The following is a 24720-nucleotide window of genomic DNA, read 5'->3' on the forward strand; positions in this document are numbered from 1 at the left end:
AGCAGACCCAGCCTTTCGTTACTGTGTCCGGTGCATGTTTTGTGTACCTTTGAGGACCTCACGCAGAGCTTTAGATGTCCTGAGCGGCTCTTTGTCTGCTTTGGCGGAGAGCAGAAAGGGAACGCTGTCTCCAAACAGAGGCTATCCCACTGGGTCGTTGATGTCATCGTTTTGTCCTATCACACCCAGGCCGTGCCCGCCCCCTTGTGGGTTCAGCACACTCAACGAGAAGTGTGGCATCCTCGTGGGCACTAGTGTGGCATCCTCATGGGCACTAGCCAACGGCGCCTCCCTAGCAGACATCTACAGAGCAGCGGGCTGGGCAACACCCAATACCTTTACAATATTTTACAATATCAGGGTTGAGTCGGTCTCATCCAGTATTCTCTCAGGTCCGAGCACGTAGAACTTGGGTATACGGAACATCTGACCGGGTGTTCCGTTTGCACATAGCGCCTTTCCCCTGAGGTAATCACGTACGCTCAAGGGAGACGCGGGTCTGCCAGTAAGGGGACCGTACCGCATAAAATACACACAGGGGGATTAATTATGAAGGCCCATCCTGTGGAGCACCTATTTCAGTACAGAGTAATTAGATCCCTAGCCCTCTGGTCTGCTCTGTACTGGAATAGGTGCTCCACAGGATTGGCCTTCATAAATTAATCCCCCTATGTGTATTTTATGCGGTACGGTCCCCTTACTGGCGGACCCGCGTCTCCCTTGGGCAGTCCCCGCTGTCCCAAGTCGGCGTTTTTTTAGCAACTCCTCCCTCGCAGCAGGTAGGATTAACCACCACGCCATTTCCACATGTGGCCTGAAAACCCGTTTTTGCCACACTTTACCTCCCCCCAGCCTGGGCAGGTGGTGGTCTCCATAGAGTCTTTCCCCCCTGAATGAATAGGAGTTGGAAAAGAACGCCTTCCCCGATGCATGTTATAGTGTTAAAATTGCCCCAGCCGCTTTAACTCTATGTGAGAAACATAGAGAGAGAAAAGCCTGCTCCCATGCTTGACTCGTCGCTTTGTCCACTTTGTCCAAATGACGTTTTTTATGGGGCGTTGGGGAAGTTTACGTGCAGTCTGATGCAACCTGTTACTTTGGCATGCAACTGCCTGTCCGCACCTGCGTCAGCAGCTCACGTACATAGTTCAGTGCATGCCGTGATTGAATAGGGTCCCCTAGTGTCACTTCATTTGACACAACGTTGAATAAGCGGCATATGGGGAACATCTAGGTTACTGTTGTAACCTCCGTTCCCTGATGGAGGGAACGAGATGTTGTGTCCCCCCCGGCCACGACGCTGAACCGAACCACCATAACGGCGAAACTTATTCTCGGCTCCTCAGTGCAAAACCTGAATGAACAGATGCACGATTCCCTCCTTTTATACCTGTATGTCCGGGGGAGGGACATGCAAATTCTGTCTGTCAAGAATGTCCAGTAGTGTTGCTTCATTCGACACAATGTCTCGTTCCCTCCATCAGGGAATGGAGGTTACAATAGTAACCTAGACGATTCTCCATAATTTACAGATTTTTTTGAAACATCATGGATAACTTCATATGCTGCCCATAATTTTGACAAATAAAAAGAAAATAATTTTAACCTAGTGCATCACTTTTGACTTAACTCTCTCCTGTTTTGTTCATTTTCTGGTATTAAGATGCATTAAGATGCATAACAGGCACCATTTACACCTGTAATATGAGTCTCTTTTGAACAATTCTGTTGGGCTTTCGAGGAGAGGATCTCTGATTTCATGACTCCATACATCAATCATTATATTATCATTACTGCATGATAATAAAGCACAAAAAATTTAATAACGAAAAGAAAGAACATAAAAGTTGTGCATCATTTTCTGATAATTATATGTGGTAACAATTTAGAGCAGAAATCTCCGTTTCTGTGTTTATTGACCTTCAAAGATGTTTGTGCTTCTCATCTGTGACACTTAATGTTGGTATCAGGCACACGGAAAAGTTTTTGTGAATGTATGTTTCAGCTTTTTCTGATTTTCTGATCAGACGATATTTTCCTTTAAAGATACAAGTTACCGCAAAGTTAAAAAAAAAACGTGTTTTATCACTGCAGTTGATTTACAACTTTCACCAAAGAATTTTGTGGATGCACCTAACTCGTGCTTGGGGAGACAAAAATCTATCATATATGCCTATTCACTCTCATTTATATGGCAATTCAATTAATGCTATGCCCCCGAATGTAGCCCTAGTACTTTATAAAATGAAAAAGTATGATGCATAAAAATAGACCATGATGAAATTTTTAAAATTTTTCAAGCACAATCTCAGAAACTCACTGAATACCATTAGAATAGTAAGGCACAGTATGTGAAGGAATATATTTCTTATAGCTCATAGCTTATGGTAGCACGGTTCTCCCAATATAGTGTGAACAAATAATTCTGGAAGGCCAGTAGGACTGTCATTGTCAACTCTATTGACCTGGCTTTAATGTTTTCTCATATTGTCACGGGTTGAAGCAGATGCAGGTCCCAAAATGGAGAGTTAAAAAATAAAAGGATATATTTATACAAAACCAGACAAAAACTACCCAGTAGGTGAAAAACAGTCCAGGGCAACAAACTAGATGACAGGCTGGGGGTAGATGAACTGTCCCCAGGACCAACCGGAACCGACAGACTGGAAAGCAAATGGGGCCGACATGAACATGAAACATGCATAAGACGATCTGGCACTGGACCGCACACACAAGGAGACTAAAATAGGGAAGGGAATCAAACAGGTTAATGGGCAGGGCAGGGCAGGTGTAACAAATTAACTAATAATGGGCAAACAAAGAGGCTGGGTATGATGCAAGACTGAGTGATATGTGGCAACACAGAAAGAAAACAAAGCCACATGCTCTCACAAGACAAACACCCGTATGACATGAGCACACATCGCCAAGACAATAAGGCAATATACGCTCATACCAACTGACAGACAAGATGAAAGAATGCGTAGCAATGGCAAACAAAGCAATGCGACACATTCCGACACTAGGCAAAGTCTGAGTGTACATCTCGAGGCAAACACCGTGCGATACACGCAACAGGCGATAAAACAAGACAGGACACCTGTGCGCGTGTTTGGCCACACACAAACCCGACACCTCAGACCAAAATGACCGAACCTCAGCATAACATGAAGGCAACTCATGACCCAGGCTTGCAAAGCACAGAAATAAACGATTGACGTGAGTGCATGCCGCCAAAAATATGTAAGCACAATACACTCACAACAATAACAAACAGAACAAGGAGCATGAGTGTCCTAACCACAACACCTCCCGAAACTGAACCAGACACGGATGTCAGGATCCAGACACCATGCTCTGAACAAGAAACATGAGAACAACTGAGGAAAACAACAACCGAAGCCATGCGCTCACACAAAGATAGAAACAAAGCACATGACAGACAGAGGACAATGATGTCACGACCCTGTCACACAAAAAGAAGACTGACAGAGTGACAGGATTGTGACACATTTTCCTCCTTTCTCTCATTTTCTATTCTTGTTACCTATAACGTTTGTTTACGTATGTAACCTCCGTTCCCCGAGGGAGGGAACGACACGTTGTGTCGGAGAAGCGACACTAGGGGTCTCTCTTGAGCGCCGATATTCACCTCCGATCTATGAAAAAAGGCCAATGGGAGTTGGCAGCCAGTATTTGCATGTCCCGCCCCCGGACATACGGGTATTTAAGCGGCGCAAATACGGGAGTTCATTCAGGATTTTTCTGAGGAGCCGGAAATGGTCCGCCACAACAGTGGCTCGGTTCAGTGACATGGCGGAGGAAAGACACAACGCGTCGTTCCTCCCTCGGAGAACGGAGGTTACATACGTAACCAAACGTTCCTCTTCTGTCGCTCTCTCCACGCTGTGTCGGAGAAGCGACACTAGGGGACCCATTCCAATCTTGCCATGTGCTGAACCGTGTACGTGAACTGCCGATACAGAGGCGGGTAGGGATTCATCCAGTGCCATGCATCGCCTGTACCCGGCTGCATCGCACTCTTCCCCAATGCTCCATACTGAACATCGGATCCTTCTAGTTACCCTGGGAGGGGAACAAGGCCATGTTTGCCAACATGGGAACGGGCCAGCCTGGCTGGGCCTCTTTTCCCTCTATGTTTCTCGCATAGAGCAATCACGGCCGGGCCCTTACACGCATATAGGGAAGGGGTCTTACCTAGACCCTGCAGAGACCACACCTGCCCTTTTTCTTGGGGAGGAAAAGTGGTGGACACGCCACACGGCCGCCTTAGGGCTCGTGTGGAAAGTATGGTGCGGTGGTAGATCCCAGCCTCGAAGGGGGAGTTGCTACAGCACGGCGACCGGGCAGCTGTAACTGCCTAAGGGAGACACGGGGTCCGCCAGTAAGGGACAGAACCGTGGAAATACACACAGGGGCGCCCGCACAGGAGGCCTTCTACTTTACCTGTGGAGCACCTATACCAGTACAGGGTAGCCATCAGGGTACCCGCAGTGGCTTGGGTCGGCGAAGTTCCTCCGCTGAACCGCGGACCCGAGGGCTGGGGAGGAATCGACCAGGGGCCCGACTCGGAGTGGGGCGCCCTGGGAAGAAGGCACACTGCTTTACCTTGACGCCAGGAAAGGGCTCTGGGCGCAAGCTGATCCACCCGGCCGGTCGGTTCACGTGTTACCGAAGTTCCTACGGGCTCGACCTGAGAAAACACGAGACGCAACCGACTCAACGCGGGGGTTGTAAAACCTCGCGAAGGTGTTGGGTGTTGCCCAACCCGCGGCTCTACAGATGTCTGCTAGGGAGGTGCCCTTGGCCAGTGCCCACGAGGACGCATCACCCCTTGTTGAGTGAGCTCAGACCCGTACGGGTAGGGGCACGGCCTGGGTGTGATAAGCCAGTGTGATGGCATCGACAACCCAGTGGGCAAGCCTCTGTTTGGAGACGGCATTCCCTTTCTGCCGTCCCCCAAAGCAGACAAAGAGCTGCTCAGAGCGTCTGGTGCTCTGTGTGCGGTCCAGGTAAATGCGCAGGGAGCGCACTGGACAAAGCAACGAAAGGGCTGGGTCTTCCTCCTCCCGGGCAGCGCTTGCAGGTTCACTACCTGATCTCGGAATGGTGTGGTAGGAACCTTGGGCACATAGCCCGGTCAGCGGTCTTAGGATCACAGACGATCTGCCGGACCTAACTCCAGGCAAGTGTCGCTGACAGAGAACGCTTGCAGGTCCCCCGACCCTCTTAATGGAGGCGAAGCGATCAGCAGGGCCGCTCTTAAGAGAGAGGGCCCTGAGTCCAACTGATTCGAAGCGGCTCGAAGGGAGGTCTCTGGAGTCCTGCCAAGACTACCGAGAGATCCCAGGAGGGAACTAGGCCTGGCCGGGAAGGATTCAACCTCCGGTGCCTCTCAGGAACCTGAGGATCAGGTCGTGCTTACCCAAAGACTTGCCGCCTACAGGATCGTGGTGGGCGGCGATAGCGGCAACATACACCTTGAGGGTGGACGGGACAGCCTCCTGTCCAGCCTCTCCTGTAGGAACAGAAGCACTGACCTAATCACAGCATCTCTGTGGGTCTTCGGCTCTGGAAGAACACCAATCTGCATAACAAGCGCCACTTTAGGGCGTAAAGGTGCCTGGTAGAGGGAGCTCTGGCTTGGTTGATGGTATTCACAACGGTCGCCGGTAAGCCGGCTAGCTCTTCCGCGTCCCGGCCCAGGGACCAGACGTGGAGGTTCCAGAGGTCTGGGCGCTGGTGCCAGAGCGTGCCCCATCCCTGAGAGAGGAGGTCCTTTCTCAGGGAATTCGCCAGGGAGGAGCTGTCGCGAGGAGCCTGAGTTCCGAGAACCAAGTCCGAGTGGGCCAGTAGGGGGCCACCAATGTGACTTGCTCCTCGCCCTCCCTGACCTTGCACAGCACCGTGCAAGAAGGCTCACTGGGGAAATGCGTACTTGCGCAGCCCCGAGGGCCAGCTGTGTGCCAGTGCGTCTGTCCCGAGGGGAGCCTCTGTTAGGTCGTACCAGAGCAGGCAGTGGGAGGTTTCCTGGGCGGCAAACAGGTCTACCTGGGCCTTGCCAAACTGTTCCCAAATCAGCTGGACCGACTGGGGTGAAGCCTCCACTCCGCCGGCAGGCGTTGTCGCGGATAGCGCGTCCGCTATGACGCTGAGCTTGCCGGGATGTGAGTGGCACGCAGCGACTTGAGTCGCTGCTGGCTCCATAGGAGGAGACGGCGGGCGAAGTTGTGACATGTGGCGGAGCGCACGCCTTGGCGATTTATGTACGCCACCACCGTGGTGCTGTCCGATCTCACGAGGACATGTTTGTCCCGAACTAACGGGAGGAACTTCCTGAGAGCAAGAAGGACGGTCAGCAACTCCAGGCAATTGATGTGCCAACGCAGCGGGCCCCTTTCCAACGGCCCGCTGCTGCGCTCGCTGCACACGCACCCCACCCGACCGGAGGCGCCGGTTGTGACCAGGACGCGTCAGGACACCTGCTGCAGGGGCACTCCTGCCCGTAAAAAGCAGAGGTCTGTCCAGGGTCGGAGTGTTTTGAGGCAGGCGGGGTGATCCTTACCCGATGCGTGCCGCGGTGCCATGCGTGTCTCGGGACTCGAAGTCTGGAGCCAGTGCTGGAGTGGTCTCATATGCATCAACCCCAGCGGCGCGACCGCCGCGGAGGACGCCATATGCCCCAGGAGCCTCTGGAAAAGTTTTAGAGGGACCACTGTGCCTGGCTTGAAGGAAGCGAGGCAGTCCAGCACCGACTGAGCACGCCGCCGTGAGACGTGCTGTCATTGAGACTGAGTCTAACTCCAACCCGAGAAAAGAGATGCTCTGAACCGGAGTGAGCTTGCTCTTTTCCCAGTTGACCTGAAGCCCCAGCGGCTGAGGTGCCGGAGCACCTGGTCTCTGTGTGTGCATAGTAACTCTCGAGAGTGTGCTAGGATGAGCCAGTCGTCGAGGTAGTTGAGAATGCGGATGCCGGCTACTCGTGAGCGGGCAAGGGCCGCCTCTGCGACTTTCGTGAAGACGCCGAGGGACAGAGACAGGCCGAAGGGGAGGACTTTGTACTGAAACGCCTGGCCGTCGAACGCCAACCATAGGAAGGGTCGGTGTCGTGGCAGAATTGAGACGTGGAAGTACGCTGCCCTTCAGGTCCACCGCTGCAACCAATCTAGATGCTGAACACCAGCCAGAATATTTCTCTGCGTAAGCATTTTGAACGGGAGTTTTAACAAGGCCCGATTGAAAACTCGCAAGTCCAGGATTGGTCGTAAGCCGCCTTTCTTGGGTACAATGAAGTAAGGGCTGTAGAAACCCTTCCTCATTTCGGTTGGAGGGACGGGCTCTACCGCACTCTTGGCTAAGAGGGTCGCGATTTCGCGTGCGCAGGGAACTGGCGTGCTCGCCGTGTACTGCGGAAAGCGGACGCTCCTGAAGGGGGCGGAGCCGGGCAAACTGAATTGGCGTAACCGAAGTCGAATGGTCCGTGCAGCCTGCGTGATGCGTTGGGAAGCTGAAAGCCATGCTTCCCAGCTCTGGCGCTTAGGGGCACCAAAGGGACGAGTATTTTGGACGTACCCGGCGGGCCTCGCGAGCGGGCGAACAGGTAATGCAGCGCCGGGCGGCTTTGTTGCGGCCTGAGGCTGAGGTGCTGAGAATAGACTCAAAGCACTTACCTTGCTCCGCCGCCTGGCAGGGGCGGGTTCTTGACTGAGGAGGAGGTCTGATGTTGGCGCCCTCTGGACTCGCCTGAACCGGCCGGCCGGGGACAGTCGTGGGCAGGCGGAAGGCGGATCACCGCGCCCGTGTACCGGACTGTTGTGATCTGAAAGCACATTGCCGCGAAAACGGCATTTGTGGGCCAGGTGACCCAGAGGCAAAGGACATAGCTCTTTTATTGAGAATGTGGGTACCACAGCCCCGCGGTGGCAAAAAACAAAGGATTCTCCTCCCGCCCTCCACCGGGACGGAGCGGTCTTATCACCTCCGGAGCTAATGTCTTCGGTCTGGGTCGGCTGTCTCAGGAACGCTTGGGAGCCTTCCGGTCCTGGAGGGGTTCGTGGAGACAGGGGCGCGCGCCGCCGCGGAGTGCTCGACGCTGGGGCTGAGAGCTGGGCCCGGTTGAGGCGGAGCAGGAGCTGATTTCCTCGCAGGGGACGCCTCGGGCGGCAGACGGGCAGGACCCGTGAGCGCAGGTCTGGCGGCGGGCATGATGTGCGTAAATGGCCTCCGCCTGCTTCTTCACCGCTGAGAACTGTTGTGCGAAGTCCTCGACGGTGTCACCGAAAAGGCCAATCTGGGAGACAGGTGCGCCCAGGAAGCGGTTTTTGTCAGCCTCACGCATCTCGACCAGGTTGAGCCAAAGATGGCGCTCCTGGACCACTAGGGTGGCCATCGCCTGTCCGAAGTGCCTGCGCTGTGGCCTTCGCCGCCTCAGGGCGAGGTCGGTCGCTGAGCGCAGTTCCTGCAGCACATCAGGATCAGGTCCACCCCGTGCATGTTTCTGAGAGCTATGGCCTGGTGGACTTGCAGGAGGGCCATCGCGATGCAGGGCGGAGGCAGCGTGTCCAGCCAGTAGTGTAGGCCTCGCTAGCTTGAGGATGTTGTCCTACAGGGCTTGGACGGGAGTACGGAGCGACCCTGCCAGGAGGTAGGGCTACCGGGCATAGATGGTGCGCAACTGCCCTATCAACCTGGGGAATCGCGTCGCACTCGTGGCGCTCCGCCGCCGAGGGTGGAGAGAGTGGAGCAGGTGGCACCTAGACGAGCAGAGAGCGGGGCTCTCCACGTAGACGTCAACTCATCATGCACCTCCGGAAGAAAGGGACCGGGGATGCGAGGCCGCGAACGCGCGCTGCCCCCAGGAACCAATCATCCAACCGAGAAGGCTGTGGGGAGGATGGAGGGTTCCAGTCCAACCCCACGCCAAGGTGGCCCGGCAAGCATGTCGGACATCTGAGCTGCCGGCCTCAGCCTGGGCCTGCTGGCCCGGCGGCAGTCCAGGGGAGTCCTCGGCATCAGACACCGCGACTCTCCGATGCAGCGGCGAGCTCATCTGCTTCGACTCGGAGGATAGACAGCCAGGCCATGAGGCGAAGCCGCTATCGCCGCGAGCGTGGACGGAGACCAGCGAGCGTGTCGGGAACGGAGGTTCGCGGGGTTACCCGGTGAAACTGCACCCGCTGCCGCCTCAAATCGCCTCTAGCGCCAACCGCACCGCCCTTAATCCCGTGGGAAGAAGGAGCAATGCGGGTGCAGCTGGGGTGGCTTGCTTTCTGTTGAAAGCGAGCCGCGATCCGCTAACGTAGTCATGGTCATGTTCTCGCAGTGAGAACATGAACCATCCACAAACGCCGCCGGTGTGATCGCGCCCAAACACACGAGACAGCTCTGTGGCCGCCTGAAGCAGAGAGCACTCTACCGCGATCCAGGAACGCACACAGGGGCGGAAAGGCATCTTGAAAAGACGCGCCCTTAAAAGGACGCTCAACGCCGCTGTGTTTGCTCTTTTAGATAAAATTACTCTTTAGTAAAAACTCTTTTAATACACAGTGTGTGTGTATGCGTTCGCGCTGTCGGCGCTCAGGGGCAACAATGCACGCCGTGCACTGAGAAGGAGAAAGCCGCTGTTGTGCGCCATCAAGATCCAACAGCATGCAGATCGTCAGAGGAAAACAGGAACGTTTAAGTGGCGTGTAACTCGCAGCAAACTGCAGACAGACCATCGGCTCCGAAGAAATTTTCTGAATGAACTCCCGTATTTGCGCCTCTTAAATACCCGTATGTCCGGGGGCGGGACATGCAAATACTGGCTGCCAACTCTCATTGGCCTTTTTTCATAGATCAGAGGTGAATATCGTCGCTCAAGAGAGACCCCTAGTGTCGCTTCTCCGACACAACGTGGAGAGAGCGACAGAAGGGGAACCTCTGTTTTCTTTAATTTATTAACCTTCCCCATTTCCCCATTTTTCTCTGTTTATTGTGTGCCCTCTCTCTCTTAGGTGGAGGATGATTGGAAGTATGTTGCTATGGTGATTGACCGCATCTTCCTGTGGGTCTTTGTGCTGGTGTGTGTGCTTGGGACTTTGGGCCTCTTCCTACAACCTCTCATTGGCTTCCTCTCATAACTGACAATGAAACACAGATGTCAGCCTACAGCACCTGTTCCAACCAACTAAAGACACTTAATATCTGTTTCAACAATTATCTGAGTCACTGACATGCTATCGTATTTAATTAAAATCACATTTATTCTGTCACTACAGCAAAATTCTACAACTATGTAATGATGTCCTTGTGCAGCAAATAGCTAATTAGTTGTTCTGTTTTTTTATTCGCCACTAATCAGAGACTACTCTTAACAATCAGGGACTCTAAAAATTTACCATTGCAGAACTTTGTAATCAACTTAGAACTTTCTAATGTTAGTATAACTTACTCCATAAGAATATTAATTAGACTGATGTGTTGCCACAACTCACAACCCATTACATTCCACATTCTCACAAGATACATGTCATTTTATACAAAACAAAATGGCCATCTTCTTTTAACTAACAATCAACTCAGGAAAGTCTGCAACAGACAGTGATGGTGTTTTTCTTACCAGAGTAAAGGATATCCAGCTTATACAGGAAGAAATGTGTTGTATACTGTAGATCAGTTCACTAAACCCTCACACCATGTTGTAAACAGACAGGGCCAGTCTTGGGCGTAATCCGATTACAAAGTAATTAGCTACTGTAATCTTGTTACTTTTAGTCAAAAGGAGTGTAACAAATTACATTTTAAATTATTGTAATAATATTACAGTTACTTTAAAGTCTTTGTATTACTTTTAAGTACATAACTACATATTCTAAATTATAAAACATAAATTATGTTCATATACGCCCATAAAGTATATATACATTCCTGTGACAGCTGAAGAGTCACTAACGTTTTGTATTTTAAGTGCATGCATGACTTGTTCGCAAAAATAAACGAGGAGGAAAATAAAGATTATTTTGAATTTGTTGAGCGAAATTAGTAATGTAATTTATTTTTTCATGAAGTAATCCGTTATGTAATCTGATTGCAATTTTTAGAGAAGTAATAACTTGTAGTGGATACCATTTTCCAGATTTTTTCAGACCCCACCCCATCCTGCTGAAGAGCATAAAACGTCTAGGTTAATAGCGTATCCCCCGTTCCCTAATGGAGGGAACGTGACATTGTGTCGATTGTAGTGACAGAAGGGGCTTCTTTCAGGAGCCTCGGATACCTCTGAATATGAAAAAAGCCAATGCCAAATTGGCAAACAGAATTTGCATGTCCTGCCCCCGGACATACGGGTATAAAAGGTGGAATGTCAGGTTTTACACTGAGGAGCCGAGAACAAGGTTCGGCCATTACAGCGGCTTGGTACAGTGTTATGGCAAGGGGGACACAACGTCTCGTTCCCTCCATCAGGGAACGGGGGTTAGACTAGTAACCTAGATGTTTCCCTTCTGTCACTCACTCAACGTTGTGTCGATTGTAGTGACACAAGGGGTCCCTATTCAATAGTGCCACCTACACTGACCATGTTACATGATCTGTTGATGCTGGTGCAGCAGGCTATAGCGTGCCAAAGGCGCATGAACAACAGACTGAATGTAATCCTCCCCAATGTCCCACTAAGACATCATATTGTTTTTATTAGGTTCCTGGCATCCGACCAAGGATTCCCTTGAGGGGTGGGAACAAGCAATGTGGCGATCATGGGAGCAGGCCTTTTCTACTCTATCTTCCCTTCATAGAGTGTTAGATGCAGCTGGGGCCATCTAGCTATAATACGCATCGGGGAAGGCGTTCTTTTCCAGTCCTATTCTTTCGGTGGGAAAAGACCCCGTGGAGACCACATCCTGCCTAGACTAGGGGGATGAAAAATTTGGTGGTAGATCCTACCTAGCAAGGGAGGCGTTGCTACAAACAAGGCAACCGGGGGAGCAAAGGGAACTGCCCAAGAGATGCGGGTCCACCGGCGGGGGAACCGTACCATGGAAAACACTCAGGGGGATTAATCCATGATGGCCAAACCCTGTGGAGCACCTGTTCCAGTACAGAGTAGTTAGTACCCATAGTGGGTCTGGTCGGGAATTCCTTCGCTGAATTCACGGACCAGAGGGCTAGGGAGGAAAAACATCCAGGGAGCACAAGCTTTTGTTGACTCACCTGGGGGTAAAATGACATGTTTTCGCCTCAGTGGAGGGGAAAGGCGCAAGCATAAATGGTACACCAGGTCAGTTGTCCCATGTTACAGAGTTCTACATGCTCGGACCTGGCAAAACACGAGATGAAAGTGACTCAACTCGGAGATTGTAGAATCTTGCAAAGGTATTGGGTGTCACCCAGCCTGCTGTTCTACAGATGTCTGCTAGAAAGGTGCCGTTGGCCAGTGCCTACGAGGACGCCACACTCTTTGTAGAGTGTGCTCGAACCCACAAGGGGGCGGGCACGGACTGGGTCTGATAGGCCAATGCAATGGTGTCAACTACCCAGTGGGCAAGACTCTGTTTGGAGACAGTGTTCCCTTTCCGCTCTCTGCCAAAGCAAACAAAGAGCTGCTCAAAGAGACTAAAGCTCTGTGTGCAGTCCAAATAGGTACGCAAAGCATGCACCGGACACAGCAACAATAAGGCTGGGTCTGCCTCCTCCCGGGGCAGTGCTTGCAAGTTCACTACCTGGTCCCTAAAAGGGGTCGTAGGAACCTTGGGCACATAGCCTGGTTGAGGTCTTAGGATGACCTGAGCATCTGCTGGACCGAACTCCAGGCTAGTGTTGCTGACAGAGAACGCTTGCAGGTCTCCAACCCTCTTGATGGAAGCGAGCGCAATTATGAGGGCCGTCTTCTGGGAGAGGGCACTTAGCTCGACTGATTCTAGAGGCTCAAAGGGGGCTCTCTGAAGGCCTGAAAAGTCCATGGAAAGATCCCATGAGGGGAACAGGCATGGCCTGTTCAGCCTCCGGGCACCTCTTAGAAACCTGATAATCAGGTTGTGCTTTCCTAGGGACTTACCGCCCACGCATCATGGTGGGCCGCTATAGCGGCAACATATACATTTAAGGTGGAGGGGGACAGCTGCCCCTCCAGCTTTCCCTGTAGGAATGAGAGCACTGACCCGACTGTGCACCTCTGCGGGTTTTCAGATCGGGAAGTACACCAATTCGCGAACAGGCGCCTTTTCAGGGCATAAAGATGCTGGTGGAGGGAGCTCTGGCTTGGCTGATGGTGTCTACGACAGCTGGTTGTTAGACCATTCAGATCTTCCACATCCTGTCCAGGGGCCAGACATGGAGGTTCCAGAGGTCTGGGCGCGGATTCCAGAATGTGCCCCGTCCCCGAAAAAGGTATTTTCTCAGGGGGATTTGCCAGGGAGGTGCTGTTGTGAGGAGCGTAAGATCTGAGAACCAAGTCTGGGTGGGCCAGTAAGGGTCCACTAGAGTAACTTGTTCCCCATCCTCCCTGACCTTGCACAGCACCTGTGCAAGTAGGCTCACTGGGGGAAATGCATACTGGCACAGTGTGCCAGCACATCTGTCCTGAGGGGACTTACCTCCGACATGAGGGAGTATCAGAGCGGGCAATGGGAGTTCTCCTGGGAAGCAAACAGGTCTACCTGTGCTTTGCAATAATGGTCCCAGATCAGCTGAACTGCCTGGGGGTGGAGCCTTCACTCTCCATTGAGCAGAGCCTGTCATGAAAGTGCGTCCGCTGTCCTGTTGAAGCTGTCCGGGATATGAGTGGCGTGCAGCGCCTCAGTCGGTGCTGACTCTAAAGGAGGAGATGGCGTGCGAGTTGTGACATATGACTAGAGCGCACAAGCCTTGGCAATATATGTACGCTAACGTTGCGATGCTGTCTGAACGGATCAAGACGTGCTTGCCTCGGATCAGCAGGAGAAACCTCCACAGTGCAAGAATTAGAGCCAGCAACTCTAGGCAGTTGATGTGCCAACATAACTGCGGGCCCGACCAGGAACCGGTGGCTGCGTGCCTGTTGCTTATGGCTCTCCAACCCTGTTTGGAGGCATTTATGGTGACCACGACGCACCTGGTCACCTGCTGTAGGGGGACTCCGGTCTGCAGGAAACAGAGGTCTGTCCAGGGGTTGAATTGCTGATGGCAGAGGGGCGTGAAGATCTGTGGCACCATGCCAATTTCGTGAATCAAGTCTGGAGCCAGTGCTGGAGCGTTCGCATATGCATCAACACTAGCTGCACTACCGTGTCTGAGGATGCCATATGCTCCAGGTGCCTCTGGAACTGCTTAAGAGGAACTGCGGTGCCTACTTTGAATTATGAGAGGCAATGAATGAGAGTCTAACTCCATGCCGAGAAAAGAGATGCCCTGAACCGGGGAGATCTGAAGACCTAGATGGCTGAGGTGTCTGAGCACCTGGTCCCTGTGGGCGCATAGTGCCTTTCAAGAGTGAGCTAAGATCAGCCAGTCGTCATGGGGCAAGGGTGGCCTCTGCAATCTTAGAAGACGCGAGGAGACAGGGACACACGGAAGGGCAGGAACTTGTACTGGTATGCTCGGCCCTCGAACGCTAACCGTAGAAAGTGACAGTGTCGGGGCAGAATCGAGACGTGGAAGTACGCATCCTTCAGGTCTACCGCTGGGAAACAATCTTGATGCTGGACGCACGATAGAATGTGTTTTTGCATGAGCATCTTGAATGGGAATTTGTGCAGAGCCCAGTTGAGAACTTGCAGGTCCATGATTGGCCTCAACCCACCTCCTTTTTGGGTACGATGAAGTAATCACATTGCAGAGTCCTGGCCAACCAGCGCAATGGGTTGGAAAGTGTAAGCGGGTCGATCGTTTTTGACATACCCGGTGGGGCTTCACAGCATTGGGAAGCAGGTAGTGTTGCATCGGGAGGCAAGGTTGCGTCCGGGGGTGGGACATGCAAATTCTGGGGGTGGGACATGCAAATTCATTTTGGCATTGGCCTTTTTCATATCCAGAGTTATCCGAGGCTCCCGAAAGAAGCCGCTTGTGTCACTACAATCGACACAACGTCGAGTGAGTGACAGAAGGGGAACTAAGAGCATTTTCCTTGTATTTCCATGACTTCAGTGATGCATCTCTAGATGGCCTTCTATTCATGGTTTTCCTTGTGGAACTTGAGGGATTTGTCATCTAAAATCTGATGTTCCTCAGCTTCTCAATCAATTTCACCTCGTCCATGTTTGCTGTTTAAAGGGGTCATGAAGTGCTATTTTTTTTGTCATTTTACAGTTTTTTTTCGTTTGTTAAACAACAGTGAGCACAACTGGAGCTACATGTGCAAAACTCTAACTACAGTCTGCACTACCAACAGTCACCTGAGCTAAACAGTTCACATCACCTGCAAAACTCATTCCAAGCAACACAACTCTTAACACATGGCTCAAAACAGGCTCAGTGCAGCCAAACACTATGCACAACCCTCATTGAGATAACACACACTGTCACTCAGAACACACTGAGAGTAAAAACACTAGCATCAAACACCAATACACAAAATACAAACTTTTCATCTTTACAGTTTGAACAATTTCAGTGACTTCATACAAAGTCATATTTTCTTCAAAGAAAAGAGTGACATTCTTTCACATGATTTATTTACATTTTTAGAACATAACAATTCTTTAAGGTAAATGAAAATTAGCAGTTTTCTTCAATAGTCTGTAGTAATTTACGGAATTACAGTAATGAGAAAAAAAAGGTAGAAACTAAAAGTACATACTGTAATTCGAACAAATAATTGAGGGGCTAATCCTGCCTCTCTCTAGCATCAGGCCACTCCCTGCCACCCTTCTCCCTCCACGAACCCGTCTTCCTTGTTCCATTTCCAAAATTAGTCTTTCTGAGCTCTACCTATATATATATATATATATATATATATATATATATATATATATATATATATATATATATATGTGTGTGTGTGTGTGTGTTCACTAACAAGTCTAAAACAAGACACCTGCTTAGCCTTTCAGCTGAAATTGCAATCAGCAGTGTTTGAAAGGCACAAGGCTGAAATCTATTCTGTTTTGAATGTGTGGTTCACAGGTTTGACAGCAGTGTGTTAGCATTTGAACAAAGTGCTGTAAATCCACAGTGTTGTGCAGGTTGTGGTTAAAGTCATGGGATAAGTGTGTAGAGTTTTGAAAACTGTGTTCAAGCAATGAAAAACGAACTAGAGTTTTGCACATGTAGCTCCAGTTGTGCTCACTGTCGTTTAGCAATCGAAAAAAACTGTATTATCTTCCCTGAGGACCACTAATAATGTTCTATACGTTTTTTGCACCAAAACAGTCATAATTTTGTAATATATGATAATTTTCTTCCTTGTTTTTGCCCCACTGTCTGAAACGCCCGGTTTTGGCTTAAGCACGTCCTTATAACTTCAATGTAAACACCCTATGTTATGATTGGCTGACATAATGGAGCCCCTCAAATTCAGAAAACTCAAATGGAGGAGAAGTAACAAGCCCCTCAACATTATAAAACAAAATTGCTGGTTTACACATAACGTACATCCAACACTTTGCATCTGAATACAATAAAGTGTTCAGCTCAACCTCAAATGTTAACACTCAGCACCATAAACTATCAAATAGTCATGACATTTGAAATATTCATGAATTAAATGGTTTACTTTGGTTTTTGATTGCATCTAAATGTTTTTAACTGTTCCATTCTTCCATAGCAGTTCCTTTGCAAAGATTGAATCGTATTATGACTGGTTCACAATCCACACTGACATGAGCTGAAGAAAAAAAATGCACACACATAGTTCAAAGAACGGTGAAATGATTCATACACATACTGTAGGCCCACTGAGGTGAACACCGCCAGAAACACATCGAAACGGTCAAGGCCCCCATCTAGTTCACGTTTACATACACCAACAATTAAGAATAGTGCAGATGGCCGAAAGAACGTATCCATGACGTGTTTGTGCTCAAAACAACAGCTGAATGAAAGACAGTTGCTTCTCCCTTTCAGAGTTGTAACTTGACAACATGTCTTTTAAAAGTGGGGAGATACATGGCAGCAGTCAGTGAGTCTGTGTAGTTCAAGTTTGTATACAAAATAATTCAAATATGGGTTCCCTTTGGTGTTCAGAAATAGTTAGGCCTGCTCTTTCAAACTACGCACCAGTGTGTGGGGCCAAGTGTGCGATGACGCATATTGTGGGATATGAAAATATAAATCAGCAATGTGTCTTGACGTCACAAACAGACAGATTTAAAAATGAGATGTTTTATAGCAGGGTGGCAACTCTAAATGCTCCTTTAGACTTAGAGGAAGTTCTGAAATGTACAGTATGTTTTTATAGTACAGTTACATCTTATATGTCTAAATTTCAAGGAAAATGTTATTCTCCATTTCATGACCTCTTTAATATACAGAGTGGGATTTTTCCCAGTGAGTTTTAAGTGTTGATGGGGCTACCTGACGCAACAAAAAACAAATAGACAAAATTTACTGTGATTCGTTGCTTGTCATTGCCATGGCTGTTTACAACGGAATTTGGATTAACATGAAATATATTTTATTATAAAGATCTTTTTGCTTGTTGCTTTGAGGTGGCATGCCTGGTTAGGACACTGTGTTAGAGGAAAAGCAGGCAGCCTTGTGTACATGATGAAATTAGTCAAGAATGTGGGTGATCTATAAATAACTTTGAGTTGTAACATGACTGCATTCCAGAATTAAAATGGCTAATCAGGACCCAATTATGCCAAATAATTTGTGTTTAGAATGAGTTTAATTAATCCGTTTTTTTTTTAGTGTGTCTCATCCCTCTTAACCACATGGGAAGATCTTACTTATTTTATGCAGATGTAATGACAATGATGTTTGAGTCCAAATCCTTAACTGTTCTGTGCAGACTATTAAAATGACTGCTTTCCCTCCCACCCTCTCACTCTCCTGCTCTCTTTCTCTTGCTCCATCAGAGACATAATCCACTCTTTTATATCAGCATTTCATTTTCCCCTCACTTCCACTTGTCAGCTTCTGACACATTTGTAAAAAAAAAAAAAAAAAAATTGTTTTTCAAATAAAAATAAGTTATTTTTGTTAAACACTCTATCATCTCTCTTGTCTTACTGCATGTGTGTAGAACTCAGCAAGTATTGACTGTTTCTGTGTTGTGTGTCTGGGAAAAGCATATGCTTATCTTGGCTTGACTGCTCTAGCAGGGGTTGAAAGTGCTTCTGGTTTTATGGTTGGTTTTAGTGGTATTAGGCCTTTTGAATTAGCAGCTTTTGATAATAATTTCTTAAGTGTAAAAGCAGTTTCAGGACTCTTTGACTAAATACCTGCATAGTCATAATCATGTACCACTGTGAAATTTAAATTCCACATGGAGTGAGCTAGCAAGTCAGTTTGCAGCGAACAATTATGCACTGTATTTACATTACATAATCAAATTAAACTCAAAAAAGCTGTAAATAAGTTAGGAAGTTATGAGAGATTGTTGAAAACTTGGAATCACAATGCTGGTTAGATTACTACATAATTTTAATATGGTACTACACTGCAAATTAAATGACAAAAATGTTAAACCGTTAATTACATTATCTCTTAGATTACTGGTTTTAAGCAATCTAATCTAATTACTTTTGGGTTAATTTTGGATTATCTCTGACCTAGTTTTTGTTTGATGTCACATGTATTTTAGAAGGATAATAAAGTACTGTTAACATGCATTTCTTATGGGAGAGTTTCTAGAATTATGGACCAGTTATTCAGGGCTTTTTTAACAAATGTGGACTAACTCCAGCAATTTCGGCATAAAAAGACATAATCCATGTGTGGTAACAGATCTGAACAGTTATATAAATCAATGTCAGAAAAAAAAAAGAAAAAAAAAAAGTAAAAAAGTCTCAAAATATTAAAAAAAGCACTTTCATGTACATTTTTAAATCCAACAACAAAAGCAATTTGCGAAATTGAAACTAACTTTACCATACTAATGCAATTGGTAAGGCATTTAGGCTATGCATTGTCATGGGTCTGGTGAGTAGAAGGACCCAAATGCAGAGTTCAAAAAAACAAAAATACTTTGGTTATACAAAAATAATAATACAATAATACAAAAAACAAAATCCCATGAGGGGGAAAACATAAACAACCCTGAAGGGGACTAAATTAATCCAAGGAATGGTAGAGGGAAACAGGACCAACCAGACCACACAGGAACAGGAAGGCTGGAACACAGAAGTACACACAGGTACTGACTAGAAAACAATACAACATGAACAACTCACCAAAGTAAATGAACCTAAGCATAAACATGAAGACAGCTCTTGACCCAAGCATCTGGATGGCCAGCAGCATGGCTGTGGGAGCAGCTGTCAAGAACAGGAACGCTGACATTGGGTCGAATGTCAGCGTTCCTGTCAAGAACAGGAACGCTGACATTGGGTCGAATGTGGCTTCGGGAACAGGCTTGTTGACTGTGGCAGACGTAGGCACTGGCTCATTGGCCATGGCAGGCATGGGCGCTGGCTTGTTGGCCATGGCAGGCATTGACGCTGGTTCATTGGCCGTGGATGCTGGCAGCAGCAGGGGAGCCTTCGTGGCTGGAGGCACTGGCTGCGACTGAGAAGAAGGTGCCCCTTTTCTCATCCTCGTATGCGTTCGGGAATTGCTGGGGGCTTTACAGTCTCCGGCTGGAATGGTAGAATGTCCAATGTGGGAGAGCTGCCTGTACTCAGGTGTTATCCACTCCTTCTGGTGGTAGACATACCTCACAAAATCTCAGAAGGAGATGGGCCCCAGCCCTTCCACCTCTTCCATGAGCCCACATCGCCAAGACAATGAGGCAATATACACTTATGCCTATCGACAAACAAGACAAGAGCAGGCACTTGGGTGGGAGTTTGGCCACATGCACACCTGACACCTCAAAGAAGTGACCAAAACTCAGCACAAACATGAAGACAGCTCGTGACCTGGGCATTTGGTGCAAAGCGAGCGCATCGCGTGTCCGTGGAATCTATAGACAAGGAGTATGAATGTCTGGGTCCCGACACAGACCGGAACCGAACTAACAGGAAGCCAGGACGCAGACACCCCAGTGTGGCCGGATATAAAACAGGGACCACAAGCTCACACGAAGACAGACATGGCCGGATAATACCATGGTCCTGTCAGACAGAGACTGAGAGACAGGACTGTGACATGTGCATTAGATCGTGGATCATGTATTTGGACATTTTTAATGCATTTGATGGACAAAACCTTTCCAAAGATCTAGTGACACATCATATGTCACACAGAGTGATAATTTAAATAATTATTCAAATGTGTTCATCAGGTGGTGGCAAGATATGCCATGTACATTTTAGAATTCTTTAGATTTTACATGGAATAATTTGCAGTAGATAGGATATGAAGTTTTGGAAGGCAGAGTTTACATTTAGATTTTTTTGCACAATAATTGTTTTACCCTGTATCTCCTTAAAATTTACATTATTTTCGTGGTAAAATCTTAGTGTGACCACTAAAATTTCAATGTAATAACAGCCACCTGGCTAGTGGCTTGTATCATATTTCTTCAGCTAAAAATGTTTGGTGGTTACATAAAAAATATCTAAGCTTAAAAATTACATTTATGAATTTGTGTCAGGGCCGTAACTGCAATATACATTGAGGGGCAAAAGTCCCTTCCAATAATCAGACATGGCCCAATTGTCCTTATCCTTGTTGCTGTTCTAATGCAATACATTATGTGCTACTGTATAATTGTCCTTAAGTTGTTGCAGGAATAACATACTGGTTTAAAAAGTTGAATTTTTAGCATACACAGTAGTCTAACACCGCTCGTCAATGTATTTTGAGATAACCAATCAAATCGATTAAGGCGGGACTCAAGTTTAAGATGCTAAGTGGGAACCTCATGGATTATTCCTGAGCCGTGCATAAGCAAACAGTTCAGGTAAAGAGTGTTAGTGTCATGTAAGATGTAAGTATCTAACTAAATATGAAAAATGTGACCACTGTTTTATGATTAAAATGTTGTACCAACTATAAGTAATTTCCAAGAGTGCAAACTATTTTCCATTTTGCGAAATTACATTTTTGAATTGAAAGTATGTAATGACGGTATGTGATTTGGATGTCATTAATAATTGTGAATGTGAAAACATTAACGGAGCCGTTTTCAGCATATCAGGCTTAAGATAAAGCACGAATAAGTGTGTAATGTTGGGTGTCGAGGAGTGGAAGAGAGGAGAAGCAGGAGCAGATTCTTTAAATCCTTTAACCCTCCTATTATCTTTGGGGTCAATTTGACCCCATTCAATGTTTAACGTATGTAAAAACATGTTTTTTTTTGTTTTTTTTTTGCTTCAGATTTAATGACTTTTCCTAATTTAATGGGGACAACTCTGTAAACATCAAATTAACCTGCTGATATTTTTTCAATGTCCTGTACACATTTTGTAGCATCGGTGTTCCTTGGGGTCAATTTGACCCCAGGCACTTTTAGCTGTATAAAATAGAAGAAATATTAAAATTTCACACACATTTGTTTTGGTTGTTTTATTGAGGTCACTATAACATGTTATAATTTTATAATGTGCATTACAATTTTACATATTCAAAATTATATTCAAAAAAACTTCCCTCTGTTTTAGGGCTCTAACCTAACATAACCATATCTGTAGTATTGCGAGAACCACTAGTAGTTCACATGACATGGGACATAATTCTCATGAGAACTTTGATGTTTCCCGTGCCATGGGGGAGGGGAAAACATCATTTTTGCGAGAACTTTGATATTTCCCGTGCCATGGGGAGGGAAAACATAATTTTTGCGAGAACTTTGATATTTCCCGTGCCGTGGGGAGGGAAAACATAATTCTCATGGTTTACCAAACAAAGGGAGGAGCAAACATTATAAAAGCATGAGCAGAAGCCTTCTAAACCATTTCTCTTTGTGCTCTGTGTGCTCTCTATGTTCTCCATCTCTTTCATTTGAAAATGACATCTAAGCAAAGATTTTCTGTCTATGAGATTTTGTCACAGTTTTTTGACAGTGAAAGTGACATAGAGGAGAATGTGTCTGAGACCGATGATAATATTGAGGAGGACCCTGATTATGAGGCATCCTCCTCAGATGAGAATGATACTCCTAATGTTGACCCTCCTGTTGTCTCTCAACCACCCACAAACCCATTACCTTCCAAAAATGGAAAGTTATCATGGTCCCGCTCACCACCTGAACGACAGGGTAGACTTAGTGCTGCTAATGTCATCAAAATGGTTCCAGGGCCCACTAGATATGCTGTCAGCCATGTCCAAGATATAAAATCAGCATTTGATCTTTTCATCACACCATCAATTGAAAAGGATGTACTTGAAATGACAAACTTAGAGGGTAGGCGTGTGTATGGGGAAGGTTGGAAAGACTTTGATGTGACTGACTTGCAAGCCTACATTGAGTTGCTCATTTTGGCTGGAGTCTACAAGTCAAAAGGAGAAGCAACAGCAAGCCTTTGGAATGCTGACACTGGAAGGGCAATATTTCCAGCCACCATGTCTCTAAAGACATTCCATGTTTTCTCCCGTGTCATACGCTTTGATGACAAAGAAACAAGACAGGGCAGACGAGAGCGTGACAAACTCGCAGCAATACGGGTTGTATGGGACAAGTGGGTCCAGCGATTACCCTTTCTTTACAATCCAGGCCCCCACATCACGGTGGATGAATGTCTGGTTCCATTTCGTGGGTGCTGTCCTTTCAGACAATACATACCAAGCAAACCAGCCAAATATGGCATAAAAATATGGGACTCATGTGATGCACAGTCCAGCTATGCCTGGAATATGCAGGTATACACGGGTAAATCCCCTGGAGAAGCACCTGAAAAAAATCAAGGCATGAGGGTGGTACTAGACATGGCTGAGGGACTGAATGGCCATAACATTACATGCAATAATTTTTTCACATCGTACGCCCTGGGTGAAGAACTGCTAAAAAGGAAGGTTACCATGTTGGGGACAGTGAGAAAAAATAAGCCAGAACTTCCCTCTGAGCTTCTTGCGATGAAGAACAGGAAGGTAACATCTTCAATGTTTGCCTTCACTGAAAAGGCCACTGTCGTCTCCTATTGCCCCAAGAAAGGGAAAAATGTCCTGCTAATGAGCACTATGCACAAAGATGCTGTTCTGAGCACTAGAGAAGACCGAAAACCACAAATGGTGCTGGATTACAATGAGACAAAGGGAGGGGTTGATAATTTGGACAAGGTTACAGCCACCTACAGCTGCCGACGCATGACCGCCCGTTGGCCACTTGTCATTTTCTTCAACATCATTGATGTGAGTGCCTACAATGCCTTTGTGTTATGGAGTGAAATAAACAAGGACTGGAACAGCGGAAAACTGAGTCGAAGGAGAATTTTCTTGGAGCAGCTGGGTTACGAGCTAGTGAAACCTCACATCGAGAGAAGACGGTGCCTTCCAAGAGCATCAACAGCTGCTGCAACTGTTGTGAAGGACATCCAAATGGAGACGCACACTCCATTGGTTCAAACTGCAAGCAGGAAACGTGGCAGGTGCCAGGTCTGTCCCAACAGAAATGACACCAAGACCAGCAACACTTGTGTGAAATGCAAAAAATACATCTGCAAGGAGCACACACACACTTCCTGCACATCATGTGCAAAGTAGTGCAGACAAAAGGCTGGAATGTACCTTAGGAAGATCTGTAGGAAAAAAAAACAATATGCTGTTCATATTCTGTCTATGCTGTTTGTATTCTAACTCATAGTTTTTGCATAAAGCACTTACAGTCTCATAAAACAATTCCTGACAAAATGCTCAAATTTACTTTTTAGAGGTGGTTTTGTAAATCCATCTTTTTCTTTCTTTCTCTCTTTCTCTCTCTTTCTCTCTTTCTTTCTCTGTTATGTGTTCCTTACTGTTGTTCTGATGGCAATGATGTTGTTCTGTTTTAGAAATAAAATCCTTCTGAATGTTTAAAATTGTTTGTTCCCTTCCGAGGGAACTCGCACTGCGTCGTTGAAAACGACTCTGTGGGGAACGCTCCTTAGCGTGCGCCTCTGAATTATGAATGAAACTATTCCAATCTTGATTGGTGTTGCGTCATGACGTAACATGTGACGGCATAACGGGATGCATAAAAGTGACGCCGGTACACACACACATTAGCTTTCGCTCTTCAGCAAGCGCTCTATGTTGAAATTGTTTGTCTTATTTGGTGTTGTTTGTCTGATTTAAAAATATTATGGCCACCGAACAGTTCAAGAAGTGCGTGCACCCCTGCCCTCGTTTCATTACGTGTAGGGACACACACGCTTTATGTGTGAACTGTTTGGGAGCGCAGCACGCACTGAGCAACTCTCGAGGGATCTGCCTGTGAAAGTTGTGAAGCACTACCCATGAGAGTGCTGCGCTCCGGTTGGCGTGCTTTGATGAGCACGGTCAGGCTCGCGTTCCCCACGGTTTTGGTCCCGCGTCTGTTGAGGCAGCGCGGCGATTGAAATCGCGGGGTTCGCAGCGGGATTTTGCAGATGAGAATGAGACTGCTGCGGCACGTTCTCATTCTTCATTTGAGGATCCCGAGCCTACTGTGAGTGGTGCAGAAGCCCGCGTCGTGGCTTCTTCTGCCCATGATCAGGTCCCGTTGCTTGAGCTCACTGCTTCCGA

At 47.5% G+C, this 24720-nt stretch overlaps 2 protein-coding genes across 2 annotated transcripts in view; both read left to right on the forward strand.

Moving 5' to 3' along the window:
* chrna6 (cholinergic receptor, nicotinic, alpha 6) overlaps window positions 1-10142 on the forward strand; it is a 32808-nt gene extending 22666 nt beyond the window's left edge. The window contains exon 6 of the mRNA XM_052126896.1: window positions 10017-10142. Within this exon, the coding sequence (XP_051982856.1) occupies window positions 10017-10142 (126 nt within the window). The remainder of the gene's footprint in view (window positions 1-10016) is intronic.
* Window positions 10143-22029: 11887 nt separating this feature from the next.
* On the forward strand, window positions 22030-23721 carry LOC127643530 (piggyBac transposable element-derived protein 4-like). The gene has a single exon (XM_052126324.1). The coding sequence runs from the start codon at window positions 22030-22032 to the stop codon at window positions 23719-23721; it is 1692 nt and encodes a 563-aa protein (XP_051982284.1).
* Window positions 23722-24720: the final 999 nt, after the last annotated feature.

This window comes from Xyrauchen texanus, chromosome 5 (genome assembly GCF_025860055.1).
Source record: "Xyrauchen texanus isolate HMW12.3.18 chromosome 5, RBS_HiC_50CHRs, whole genome shotgun sequence".
Lineage (NCBI taxonomy): Eukaryota > Metazoa > Chordata > Actinopteri > Cypriniformes > Catostomidae > Xyrauchen > Xyrauchen texanus.

Excerpts from the sequence above, each read along its gene's own strand:
- LOC127643530 (XM_052126324.1), top strand. The coding sequence starts at position 22,030 with ATGACATCTAAGCAAAGATTTTCTGTCTATGAGATTTTGTCACAGTTT.